Source organism: Lactuca serriola, chromosome 5 (genome assembly GCF_051521515.1).
Source record: "Lactuca serriola cultivar US96UC23 chromosome 5, Lser_US96UC23_V15, whole genome shotgun sequence".
NCBI classification, from domain to species: Eukaryota; Viridiplantae; Streptophyta; class Magnoliopsida; order Asterales; family Asteraceae; genus Lactuca; species Lactuca serriola.
Genome location: NC_136412.1, coordinates 215,423,858 through 215,438,467, shown reverse-complemented (window position 1 = coordinate 215,438,467; position 14,610 = coordinate 215,423,858). Strand labels below are relative to the sequence as shown.

The window sequence follows — 14,610 nt, the reverse complement described above, 5'->3', positions numbered from 1 at the left end:
TATTCATTCTAAATAATCTTCTATCAAAAAGTCATTTTTGACGCTTATCGTCTCTAAATTGACTAGCCCGGATCTACGGGCGTTACAATTATCTCCCCCTTAGGATGATTACGTCACGAAATCATCAACGAAATAGGGCTTGAATAATGATTCCATACGTTATCTTTTCATCCTAGATAATAACCGTAAATTCTATGTTTCCTCGAAAGAGTATCTAACTCTAGGGTTTCTTGACTGCTGACGATGCTCAATCTTGCACCTGCTTTTCGTACTATGTTGGACTCTCAATCATAACCTTCAAGTTACAAAATAAGTCCTTATTGTGGACTCCTTCTTCTTCTTAGGATAAATACTTTCCTTTATCTATTGTAACAGACCGATGGGTCATGTTTTAATGACCTCTCGTCGTACGATGCAACGCTTAGACTCTAGTCTCTTAGAGTCAAATTCCATAATGCAATATACCTTCCTTCATATTCTAATGTGATATAATCACATTTTTGCATGTAGCATTTCTAGCTATAGCAATTTATGTATCAACGAGCGTGATGCTATTGATCGCATTGATTTCAATCTTCTAACTTAGGTCAGATGTTACATCGAACTTCGTTTTAGGAACCATGTAACAAACTCATCGTGGTCAGACTCAATTTGATATGACCACTAGGGTCGGAATAACAATCATCTCATTAGTCATTACCGAAACAATGGTAACGACATACTTGAATAGAACAAGACCAATCACTAGCTTCTTGGTAACCTTGTGACTTTCCCTGATCCAAGCGTGAGTCCTGTGCTTCCAGTAGTATAGATCTCTACTACTATTGACACCAACTCATACTCGTCCCAAGTACTATCTCGCAGTCCCCAACTCCTAAAATCACAAAACACTTTAACACATACGAATGTGTCAAATTAATCATACAAACTTTCATAGACTCTACCAGGACTTCTTCCATGCGCATCTTCACTCACCAATTCTAATTCAACTCGGTTGGTGGTGGAAATTCCAGACGATGGGACAAATTCAAGAATTACACCAATCGTTTCATCATCCTGCCAATCGAAGGTGCACTTCAGACATACCGTACCCCTTGAAACGTTCCGTTATTTTATCATACATATTCTAAAGGCAAGATACCACTCCTACGATATCTTCCGACAGGTGTCATTCACTATCATAAGCCTTTCATTTCCTCCATTTACTAAATTCTCTACGAGTCTTCACCATAACGTTTTGTACACCCAACCAGACGTTCGGTGTACCGGGCGAGAATTTAAGATAAGAAAGTTTTATTTACGATAGACATATAAATCTACTTATCCCTCCGAAACGTTTACATACTAGTTCTAATACCGTATTCGTACACTTAGAATCCTAAACACATAAGGTTTCCAGACCCGGTCGGCAACAGACCATAGATCCGAAAAAATAATATCATATAAGGAAAACATATAACTTTTAGCACGTAATCATTTTAGGCAACTTTCCTAAAATATACTAGTGCTCGTGTCTTAAAATATGGTAGAAACTCATCTCACAATCATCGCTTAGTATTCTAAGTTTAAGTCTAGAAATCCTACAAATTCCTAGTTCGCTTAAACTAATGCTCTAATACCAACCGTGACATCCCAAATTTCGCGGCCAAAAAAGACCGCTTTGTTTTAAAAATCAGAGTACTTTTATTAAAAGTGTTGCGGAATTTGTTCCCAAAATATGATAAAGATTTATCAAAGCATTTCCGTAGAAATGTATTTCATTAAAAAGATTCAGGATGTGATGTTCAATACAAACCAAAAGCATAAACAGAACAAAATAGACCTTACAACAGTTATTTACAACTATTGGCCTATAATCCAAAATCTCTCATTATGCCAGCCAACTTATGCTCTCGTGCCATAACCTGTAATACAAAGAAAATTGAGTGGGTCAGGCTTGGGAGCCTGGTGAGCATATAGGGTTTTTAACCCACAATGTTATATATGCATATATTAGAACTCACAAACTTATACCATTTCACCATATAAAAGCAACTTTTATCCCACCCCGTCGATCCTCACAATGATACGATCTAAACTCTCGTATCAAAAATTTTCCTCTTTACCTGATCCCTACTCACAGATCTAAACTAACCTCTCCAGCTGATCCATACTCTCGGATCTAAAACTAACCTCTTGATCTGATCCATACTCTCGGATATAAAACTGTGCCCAATCCATACTCCCGGACTAGGGACAGTTAACTATGTCTTAATCCATACTCCAGGATTAATAACAAGTTTATCTCGTTTATTGACAGTATGGTTTTCGAGCCCCTCTCACAACACATGTCAATGGGTTTTTAGAGTACACCGGTAAACATCAAGTCCACAACACCTACAAGTTGCAAGTCTGCTAGCGTTCCACTGGACTGTCTAGAATAGTCTGTGGTTGTCATCCCTACTCTGCTGAATGACGAGGCCATCGTTTGGTTAAAGGTTTCACTCTTTTTTCACATGTCACCCTCATCTCAAGATCTATATCACCTTTTATCTCATTATCCAACTCATCTTTTATCACACACCAACTATCTCATCTATCCATGTTCTACCGTACATATTTGTAGATATAAAATACATATACAGTTTAACTCATTTAAAAACTATATTAAACATCCATTCCACACTCATCTCAAATAAACAACAATATATAAACACATAACACGTATTTCATAGAAAATACTTCATATTTATGTGTTAGAATAATCTGACTACACACTCATACAAAACATATACTTAATACATTCAAACAATACTTGTATTAAAATCGTGTCTATGAAAGAGACTACACACTCACTTGATTAGACGATGCTCGAACTGCACTACGACTCTTCGAGTAGTAATTCTCCGGTGAAACCGGATATCTTCACACACCGGGATTCTTGCAGGCAGAGCTTCGGCTTGAAACTCTTGTCTTCTCGGGATCTTTGGAGCGTCGGGACTTGCTTCGGGTGGATGATACCGGGGCTTCGGGGTACTTCAAGACAGCTAGAGAGGGTATCGGGAGTGAGAGAGTGAAGGAATTAGCAACCAAATTCGGCAGCCTTCGATTTCTATCTATATGGATTATTTTTCGATTTTCGCGTCGTGAACCATCATTTCACGTCGTGGCCTTGGACGTCATGACGTTCGTTATCGCAACTTGGGTCTGCCAGGCTCTGAAAGGTCAAATCACTGAGTTCACGCCGTGAACACATTTTTCACGTTGTGAACATTGACTCAGTGTCGAAAATCGTGCCCCGAACTTCAGAAACTCATATCTTTCGCATACGAGCTCCGTTTTCGACGTTCTTTAAATCAACGCGTAGGTGAGATTATGATCTACAACTCTCACTTAGACTCTGTCAGCTAATTTTGAATTTAAATTTTATTATATTATTTTTAGTAGGCCGGGACAGGAAAACTCCATTATAAACTCATAACTTCTTCATCTGACGTTCGTTTTCGATTGTCCTTTTACCGTTGGACTACTATCAACGAGATCTTCAATTCTTGTTCAGATTGTTTCGGCTAGAAATCACTCGATATCATATTCAAACTTTGGGTTGCATACTGCTATGCTAGAACTTAGAAAAATCTTAACTTCCTCATACAAAGTCAAATGTGGACGCTCTTTTTATGCACGCTCTCGGTTTAACGTATTATACGACTTTATTTTAGATCGCGAAGTCGAAATAACGCTCTAACGTAAATTCACTATTTACGTCGTGCTGTGTCGTGCCGGTTTTGTCGCGAAACTTCGACATGTCATAAGTTCTTCGTTATAACTCGGATTTCGGCATTCTTTATATATCCGGAATCCTTGTCACAACCACTATAACTTTGTTAAGATTATTCATTCTAAATAATCTTCTATCAAAAAGTCATTTTTGACGCTTATCGTCTCTAAATTGACTAGCCCGGATCTACGGGCATTACAATTATCTCCCCCTTAGGATGATTACGTCCCAAAATCATCAACGAAATAGGGCTTGAATAATGATTCCATACGTTATCTCTTCATCCTAGATAATAACCGTAAATTCTATGTTTCCTCGAAAGAGTATCTAACTCTAGGGTTTCTTGACTGCAGACGATGCTCAATCTTGCACCTGCTTTTCGTACTATGTTGGACTTTCAATCATAACCTTCAAGTTACAAAATAAGTCCTTATTGTGGACTCCTTCTTCTTCTTTGGATAAATACCTTCCTTTATCTGTTGTAACAGACCGATGGGTCATGTTCTAATGACCTCTCATCGTATGATGCAACACTTAGACTCAAGTCTCTTAGAGTCAAATTCGAAAATGGAAAATACCTTCCTTCATATTCTAATGCAATATAATCACATTTTAGCATGTAGCATTTCTAGCTACCAATTTCTTTAACAATGAGCGCGATGCTATTGATCGCATTGATTTCAATCTTCTGACTTAGGTCAGATGTATCGAACTTGATTCTATGAACCATGTAACAAACTCATCGTAGTCACACTCAATTTGATATGACCACTAGGGTCGAAATAACAATCATCTCATTAGTCATTACCGAAACAATGGTAAGGACATACTTGAATAAAACGAGACCAATCACTAGCTTCTTGGTAACCTTGTGACTTTCCCTGATCCAAGCATGAGTACTGTGTTTCCAGTAGTATAGATCTCTACTACTGTTGTATGGGTAACGACATACTTGAATAAAACGAGCCAGCAACCACAGCTTTATTTGCGGTACTTCAACAGTGCAAGGTGAGTCTCCTCACTATTGTATGGGTCGAAGGCACGAATGCCGATCTATTTGGTTGATGCATGGTAGAAAGAACTAGGGGTTAGTCATTGGCATTATGTATGAAAGACCAAGAGGCGGCTCCTGGCACACTGTATGCTATTATGTATGGTAGGAATACGCGGGGGTTAGCCCTAGGCATTATATATGAAAGACCAAGAGGTGGCTCCTGGTACACTGTACGCTAATTGGCTAAGTAGAGTATTATATATGCTAGTTGTCTTTGTGATGCTTGCATGGAATACTAAGAGCTGGCTCTTGGCACTTGTCTGTAAGACTGAGGGGATGGCCCTTGGCTTGGCTAGAAAGACCATGTGGCGGCCCGTGGCATAATGGAAAGACTATGTATTGCCACATAACATCTTATTTGATTATGATATATGAATGATATGTATGGCTCATGGTTATGTATGGTAGTATCCGGTTGAAAGAGACCGAAGGGATAGGCTAACACCTGGATATGTTAGGCAATATGTTTATTTTATGACATGTGGTATTTGGGGAACTCACTAAGCTTCGTGCTTACGGTTTTTAGTTTTGGTTTCAGGTACGTCCAGTTTTCAAGTAAATGAGTTCGGGACGATCACAACGCACACACCCGTGTTTTTCTGCAGTGTGTGATTTTTGTGATGAACTCTGATAAATGTTTTATTTGAAAAGCTTTTCTATGTGTGAACAAAGTTACAATAGTGTTCTAGTTATATTAGTAATGAATTTTTTTGTCTTGAATTTTGGGAAGTTACATGTTATCCAAATGTTTGTATTATATATAAAATCTTATTAACAATACATGTTACTATAGCATCAACAGAAAAAAAACTTTCAAAACTAAAATTTTTAAAAAATTATTGGAGATTATCAATGTCACAAGAAATATTAAATGGTTTGGTTATGTTATGCATTGAAAAAGATTTGTCGGATAATATTGAACTCGACTCTATAATTGATGACTTTGCATCTAAAAAAGCTTGTAAATATAAATTTCTTTAGTTTTTCTTTGTTATGTTTGTGTATTAGGGTTTAGAGCATGTATTAGGGTTCAGAGGATGTTCTGGCCTTTTTATTTTGTTTTTTTTCGTATTAATAGTTGTTAGGTTGTTTGGCTTCCGGAGCCAGTCCCGAAGCCTTTTTTTTCCCATAGGTTAGCCTTCATTGTATTATTATTTTTAATTGATAAAATTTTCTATAGGTACCACCTTCCTTTACCAAAAAAAATTATGAAGGCTCTAATTTTTTTTCTCACTATTAGAAAAAAGGGTGTTTTCCTACGGATAATAGCTACGAAAAATTTCCATAGCTAATTAGCTACGAAATGGCTACGGATTAGCTACAGAATGGGACACCCTAATTTAGTAACGGAATAGCTACGGAATAACTACAGAATAACTACGGATGCAATTCCGTAGGTATTCCGTAGCTAATTAGCTACGGAATAGCTACGGAATCACTACGGATGCTACTCCGTAGCCATTTTGTAGCTAATTAGCTTCGAAATAGCTACGGAATAGTTACGGATGTTAACCCGTAGCTATTCCGTAGCTAATTAGCTACAAAATGGCTACGGAATAGCTACGGATATAATATTAAACCATTAAATGAATAAAGGATCTCGAAGGTGCAAACGACTGTATCAACACTATTAATGACTATAAGTTGTTGAAAATAAAGATAATCGTGTATAATAGAGGTGGGAAAAAAACGAAGAGAAAAAAACGATGTTTAATAATAAAAATCCGTAGCAACTTCGTAGCTAATTAGCTATGGATTAGCTACGGAATTTTTTTATTTTCTATTTTTCGGGCACCAAACGTCGTTTTTTTCGCTTCGTTTTTTTACACCTCTACTATACATGATTATCTATACTTTCACCAACTTATAGATATTAATATCATTCATAAAGTCGTGTGCACCTTCGGGATCAAGTATTCGTTTCATAGTTTTAACAATGTAATTACTATACTTTTCACCAAATTGTGATGAATTTATTTTTGTATATGTATATTTACATACATGAAAGAGTTGTGGTGTATGTGTACATGTATGTGTGTATGTATACGTGTTTGTGCGTATTTATATGTGAATGTAGATCATAAGCGTGTTAAACCATTAAACGAGTAATGGATCTCGTATGTGCACACGAATTTATGAATGATATTAATAGCTATAAGTTGGTGAAAATATAGATACTCATGTATAATAGAGGTGTGAAAAAAACGAAACGGAAAAAACGACGTTTGGTGCCCGAAAAACTGAAAATAAGAATTATCTGTAGCTAATTAGCTACGGACTAGCTACGGAATTCTAACGGAAAGCACATTCCGTAGCTATTACGTAGCTAATTAGCTACGGAATGTGCTTTCCGTTAGAATTCCGTAGCTAGTCCGTACCTAATTAGCTACGGAATAGCTACAGATAATTCTTATTTTCAGTTTTTCGGGAACCAAACGTCGTTTTTTCCGCTTCGTTTTTTTCACACTTCTATTATACATGATTATCTCTATTTTCACCAATTTTTAGCTATTAATATCATTCATAAAGTCTTGCGCACCTTCGGGATCAAGTACTCGTTTAATGGTTTAACAATAGAATGACTATATTTTTCACCAACTTGTGATGGATTTATGTTTGTATACATGAATGAGTTGTGGTATATATGTATGTGTATATGTGTATGTATACGTTTTTGTGAGTATTTATATGTGAATGTAGATGATAAGCATTAGAGTTTTAAACCATTAAACATGTAATGGATCCCGTATGTGCACACGACTATATGAATGATATTAATAGCTAAAAGTTTGTGAAAATAGAGATCATCATGTATAATAGAGGTGTGAAAAAAACGAAGCGGAAAAAACGACTTTTGGTTCCCGAAAAATCGAAAATAAGAATTATCCGTAGCTAATCCGTAGCTAATTAGCTACGGACTAGCTACGGAATTCTAACGGAAAGCACATTCCGTAGCTATTCCGTAGCTAATTAGCTACGGACTAGCTACGGAATGTGCTTTCCGTTAGAATTCCGTAGCTAGTCCGTAGCTAATTAGCTACGGAATAGCTACGAATTATACTTATTTTCGATTTTCCGGGCACCAAACGTCGTTTTTCCGCTTCGTTTTTATCACACCCCTATTATAAATGATTATCTCTATTTTCACCAACTTATAGCTATTAATATCATTCATAAAGTTGTTTGCACCTCGGGACCAAGTACTCATTGCACAATTTAACAATATAATGACTATATTTTTCACCAAGTTGTGATTGGTTTATGTTTGTATACATGAATAATTTGTGGTATATATGTATGTGTATATGTCTATGTATACGTGTTTGTGAGTATTTATATGTGAACGTAGATGATAAGTATTATAGTTTTAAACCATTAAATGAGTAATGGATCCCATTTGTGCACGCGACTTTTGGTGCCTGAAAAAATAATAATAATAATAATAATAATAATAACAATAATAATAATAATAATAGAAATATTAATAATAAAAATAATGAAATAATAATAATAATAATAATAATAATAATAATAATAATAATAATAATAATAATAATAAGAATAAGAAGATGTTTAAATAGAATAGTCAACCATGTTGGCATGGATGTGGCATGCCCGGTTGGCCTGTTGGTAAGTTTGTGTTATTGTAAGTAGGCAACCTGAGTTCGAACCCCACCCATGTTTTTTTTTTTAGGCCGTAGCTAATGCGTAGCTAAACCGTCGCTACGGAATAAAACGAAGTTAGGTACGGAATAGCTATGGATTTCCGTAGCTATTTACTTTCGTAGCTATTCCGTAGCTGTTTTGTTCCGTAGCTATTACGTATCTATTTACTTCCGTAGCTATCTAGTGCCGTAACTATTCCGTAGGAAATCCGTAACTATTTAATTCCGTAGCTATTCCATAGCTATAGTAGCTACGGAATATTCCGTAGCTATTCCGTAGCGATTCTGTAGCTAATCCGTAGCTATAATTTAGCCACGGGCCATTATGCTACAACCAATTTTCCGTAGCAATTCCGTAGCTATCCGTTTATAGCTACGGAATAGCTACGGATTGTGCTGTAGCTATTGCACCAATTTTCTAGTTGTGTCTCTGGCCACAAATTGTTTAGGACCGGCCTGACAATTTCTTGGCTTTTGGTAGTGACATAGGAAAAATGAATGTTGAGGTATGAGTACATCTTCGCGTGTAAGCAAGGTTGGAAAGAGACCAAATTGTCATTAATGTGGTTAGTCGGACTTATTTTTCAGATTAAAGAAATATTTGACTTTGAAAAAAATTTCCCTATATATGTAATATTTCATAACGAGGTCTCTCATTCATTCATCCATCCATCGTAAGTGATGTTGTGCTCGGTGATGGTTCGTTTGGTGGGCTCAGTCTCCAGTAGAATACCGATCACACAAAACTCATGTTTACACTCACGGCGGTTGTTGACTTCACGTCCTTCTACAGGAACTAGCAATAATGGTGTTGTAGGAACGACAACATGTGTTTTAAGACGTGGTTCATCTTCTATTCACACCTTTAAGGTCTGCTAATTCTCTTCTATTCAGAATATGCTAATTTTGATTGGAATATATATTATTGGGGGTCCTTGTGGTGAAATATTTTCATTTTTTTGTTTCAAATCCGAGCAGCCATTGATGATAAAAACTCACAAGCATTCAATTACGCTAACGGAGTTTTGTAACTTTTTTTAGGCGAAGGCCATGAGGAGGGAAGATGGCGAACGAAGATTCCCACCACAGCATCAGGATGGTCAACCCGGAAAGGAGTACCTAATGGACCCTCTTCCAATATTCAGCGATCCTAATTACAAGCCTACTAACAAACTCCAAGTACACTTCCTTTCTTGAATATTATTATTCTTGTCATATGGTCACCCGATAGACTTCAGCTAAACTAGAAGAAATCAAAAATCATTTCTGTATGAAGCTTCTCATTTGTAGTTATCATACTTGTAATTTGATTTCAATGCAAAAGTATTTTAAAGAGAAACAATGCAAATATCGAACCTTTTGCCCAAGCAACAATAAAACAGTAGAAGAAGCGAAATCCTGCTTGCTTGTTTCCTATATGAAAAAGCCATCTAACGTAATAATTTCCTTATTGTTTTCTTGGTGCAGGGAAAGGTGGCTTTGGTGATAGGAGGGGATTCGGGTATTGGGAGGGCTGTTTGCTACTCTTTTGCTAAGGAGGGTGCAACTATAGCATTCACTTATGTGAAAGATGTCGAAGACATAGATGCAAAGTACACCTTAGAGATTATAAATGATGCAAAAATAAGTAACGCAGGTGATCCAATTGCAATTCCTACTGATGTTAGGTATGACAAGAATTGTAAGGATGTTGTGGATAAGGTGGTTGCGACATATGGACGAATTGATGTCCTGGTGAACAACGCAGCTGTGCAGTATGAAACATATACATTAGATGATATCACGGAAGAGAGGCTTGAAAGGATATTTAGAACTAATATATTCTCCCATTTCTTCATGACAAGGTGTGCCTCTTAATGTTCAAGTTATTATTATTTTTCTTTCACCAGTTACATTTTTTCTTGAGAACTTCACTTTGCCCCTAGAAGGAGAGTTTCGAGAGTCTTAATTAAAAATACGTAAAAGGTCGGTATTGATTTATACTAAAATTTATTGAAATAGAGCATGAATGGATATAAGTCGGTGTTATATAAAACTGATTTTCATTGATCTTACTAAGTTACATTGTGACTTTACATAAAATTGCATTTTTTTTATACAATTAACATGAAATACATTGCAATTCACAGAGTAATAACATTTGTGCTATATGTTTCATCCTAACAGTATATATTTTGCAAATCAATTGTGCTGTTTTGTGTTGATGGCTTTTTTTTTTTTTTTTTTTTTTTTTTTTTTTTTTTTTAATCCAAAGGAGTAGTTCAGAGTAATCCTATATTAAGACAATTGGTGAAATCGAGACTTCTACATGTAGTCATTGGTTTCACTAATTTTTGATGGAGCCTCTTCTCTCTATATGAGCGTGGTATGTGCATTGCTTTGTATTCAAATTTGGGTACGTAATTATTAAAGCATAAGTAAACTGCAATTTTCTGTAGAATCTCAATTCAATTTGACGATACTTCATAAATTTTGATTTAAATGTGCACGCAAATCACCCCAAGTATCATGGCCATTTCGATCCCTATGTGTATCCAAGGTAAATCAACCCCATACAAGCATCATGGACATCTCCCTAGCTATTTAAATCACTTTATACCTTTTTTGCAGTATTCTTGGAACTCTTTTAAGTGCTAAAAAAAGAATTGTGTTTTTTCTGGCAAGGAACTCTTATTTGAACCTTTCTGTGGTAAGATAATAGTCAATCTGCATGATAGCTTGGAATGGCTGTATTAGGAAAGCATTCCAATCACGTAGGTGATTGTTGGAAATTATAGTAACTTTTAATTTAATTAATGTGGAATCTTGATTCAATTTGAAAGACACTTTGAAGGCTTTGCTGGAAGGGAAGTGATATTTCCACTTATTAATTTAATCCATCCACATGAGTTACAACATCATTACAGCTATCTTACAAGTTGGTAAAACATATATTTCAAGTGGATGAATCAATTTATCAAGTGGAAGTATCACTTCCCTTGCTGGAAACCACGGGTGTTCAAGAATGTCCGAAAATGAAAAACATAACTGAAAACCTAAGGGTGACAATTTATGACACGACACGACAAAAATACACGACACGAAACGAAATTGAGACGAAACTGAAATTTGAATCCGTGTTCGTGTTAACTATAAAAAACACGATGTCGTCGTGTCGAGTTCGTGTTTAAAATTTGACACAAAATAGACACGATTTAGCAGTTCTTTATTGTGTTTTTCGTGTTTATCGTGTTATATTTGATAAAATATTCCTTAAATAAACTAGTTTTTAGTATATGATATTTTATTCGTGTCGTGTCGTGTTTGTCGTTTTTTAATTCGGTCGTGTTAGTTAAAAAAAACACGGCATCGTGTCGTGTCATGTTCGTGTTACATAAAACATTGTTGTGTCGTGTCATGTCAGACAAAAATACAAAACGATAGCACGATTTGTCACCCTTATTAAAAACCGACAAACCATACCGATTTTCAAGTTAACCGAACCTGCTATTTAACCTTTATTGGTTTGGTTAACCAAACCGGTAAAACTATCGATTTTTTGGTGCATGGATGGTTAACCGAAAAATAAAAATTTAATTTTTATATTTTAAGATACTGTTTAGGTTTGAAGTTTAATGCTAATATTAAATTCATTATTATAACTTAAAGTTTAAGTTAACAAGTTTCGTATTTATTAGCAATTGACTATTGTAGTCTTAAAACACGTGAATACATAATAGGATAAATATAATTTCCATGAGTTCCTTACACTTTAACCAAATAAATGAATATTATATTTATTTTATATACAATCCCTTTAAATTTTATAATTACAAAAGATCGGAAGATTACCATTATTTTGAAAATTAGTTTTAAAGTTAATTAATTTTGAAATAGTTTTTAAAATTAGTAAACCGTTAATTGTTTAACCAAAAAACCAAACCGAAAAAACCGGTTAACCTGTATTTTTTGTTTAGGTTTAGGTTTAAAAAATTAGTAAACCGATAGTCGTGGTTAACCTTCAGAAATACGATTTCTGTCCTGTTGATGCATGAATATCCCTATTGGAAACCTTCTCTCACGACAGGTGAAAAGAGAAAAATCAAGAGAAAGAGCTTTTTGAAATGAATTAAACATATTGTCATTGGAATGGTGAGTGTCTACAACCCATACGCATGGATCACACACCTCTTAACTCAAGGAAAGAAAAGTTTTCTTCCATGTATCTAATATTCTGTTTCCACACCTCTTATGGTATTTCTTTTACGTGAAACTTCCAATATCTTCACAAAAAATTACTGAATGCAAAGCTTGTTAAATAACATGATTATTTTGCACTGAAGTACTGCAAAAACATAAACAATTTAGCAACAAGTCATGTTAGTTCAATGTCATTTTCACTACGTAGATGAAAGAAGAGTCTGAATGTGTGGAACTTAAATAAAGTATCTTTTACAGAGCATTGATCGAGATAATCAACTAAGAACTCTTATATTTAACTTCTGGTTTTGATGGGTTGTGATGACTTGGATGTATAGGCATGCTGTGAAGCACATGAAACCAGGAAGCAGCATCATAAACACCACTTCAGCTTTAGGATTCTCAGGAAGTCCAAAACTCATTGATTACGCGTCAACAAAGGGAGCCATTGTGAACTTCACCAAGAGTCTAGCAATATTCCTGGTTGACAAGGGGATTCGTGTTAATGGTGTGGCCCCTGGCCCTATCTGGACCCCACTTGAAGCTGCATCACTCAATGACGATGATATTGCAACATTTGGGTCAGAAGTGCCCATGAATAGGGCAGCTCAACCTGTCGAGATTGCTCCATCATATGTATTCCTCGCGTCAAAGGACTCTTCCTACTATACGGGCACATTTCTTCATCCTGATGGTATAATTCTATATACAGAAACACATATGACGGCTGCTTATTTTCTTCTTTGGGTCTTATATGTAAATTTGGAATTGTGAATTGATCACGATGTTGCAATTCTTTCTTGCAGGTGGAGAACTCGACAATGCTATTCCTAGTGTCAACAACAACAATACTATAAACCCATAACACAAATAGGATAATGCGAAGTTAGATGTTGCCAACCTTACCTTTACCGGAGGGTAGAGAGTCTACTTCCATTAATGCTAGCTCTTGTAGTTTCCTTGAATCTCATAAGAAAATGGAGTGAAGTATAATATAGTTTGTGCATAATTACATTATATGTGTGTACTTGAAATAAATTGGTGTTCTGAAGCAAAATCTTATGTTATGGAACCTCAAATATGCAGTTATACTTACCTTTAAAGAGCTGTTGAAATAAAATACTGATAGAACATAATTTGATGAATTTCGAGGATCTTTGAAATCTCAATACAACGAAAAAAATGCGGAATCAGGGTGAATTGTAGTAATAACCAATGGATTCAAAAAGTATGCTTTAAAGTTTAAGTATTTTCTGAAATATATTTCAATCAGCCCAAGTACAAGTATATAAAAAAGTTGAAATTCCACGAAAAAATAGAGTTTGAAGGGTTTACGTTAACCCGTATAATGACTAACGTGGGAAGTTCGTCATGAAACACGAAACATTATGTATGTGTATGTGTTGATAATTGCATAAGAATTGAATATGACCGGTGTCCAATTCCATTACCGAATGTATCAATTTAAAGTTTCGTAGAGCTTGAAAACGCTGAAGGCTTACAAGTAGGGGATGGACATATACAGTGTATAGGGCTGGCCACATTTTTTTTTTACAATGCATTTGATATAACTTCATTTTTTTTTTTGATATAACATATTTTTTTTTGTTAAAATAGTATAGTTTGTGTTAGTATTTTCTTTCAAGAATGGTCATTGTATTCTTTCAAAAATGACAACCTTCATTTTTTTTTATTTATATTCTTATTGTAGTTATCATTTTTCAAAAATATCTTATTATTCAATCATTTTATCAGAATCAGTTTTGGTTTATTTGTCATTTTCACAAAATTGCTTTCGAATTTTATGATTCTTGGTTCTAACGTTTTCTTATTTTATTCTTGACTGCCGATACTTAAGTGTTAATTGCTCGGAGTTTAATTTAATTCAATGTTTAATGTTGAAAATTAAAAACATTAAATCAGAATAGATTATTCTTAGATCAAAAAATTACATT

At 35.1% G+C, this 14,610-nt stretch overlaps 1 protein-coding gene across 1 annotated transcript; it reads left to right on the top strand.

Annotated features, from left to right (window-relative positions):
- Positions 1-9,153: 9,153 nt before the first annotated feature.
- On the top strand, positions 9,154-13,856 carry LOC145053552 (glucose and ribitol dehydrogenase-like). The gene is made up of 5 exons (XM_079001615.1): positions 9,154-9,346; positions 9,518-9,655; positions 9,944-10,320; positions 12,994-13,349; positions 13,462-13,856. Exons 1-5 carry the CDS (start codon positions 9,158-9,160, stop codon positions 13,518-13,520), a joined length of 1,119 nt encoding a protein of 372 aa, XP_078857741.1. The 5' UTR covers positions 9,154-9,157; the 3' UTR covers positions 13,521-13,856.
- The last annotated feature ends 754 nt before the right edge of the window (positions 13,857-14,610 follow it).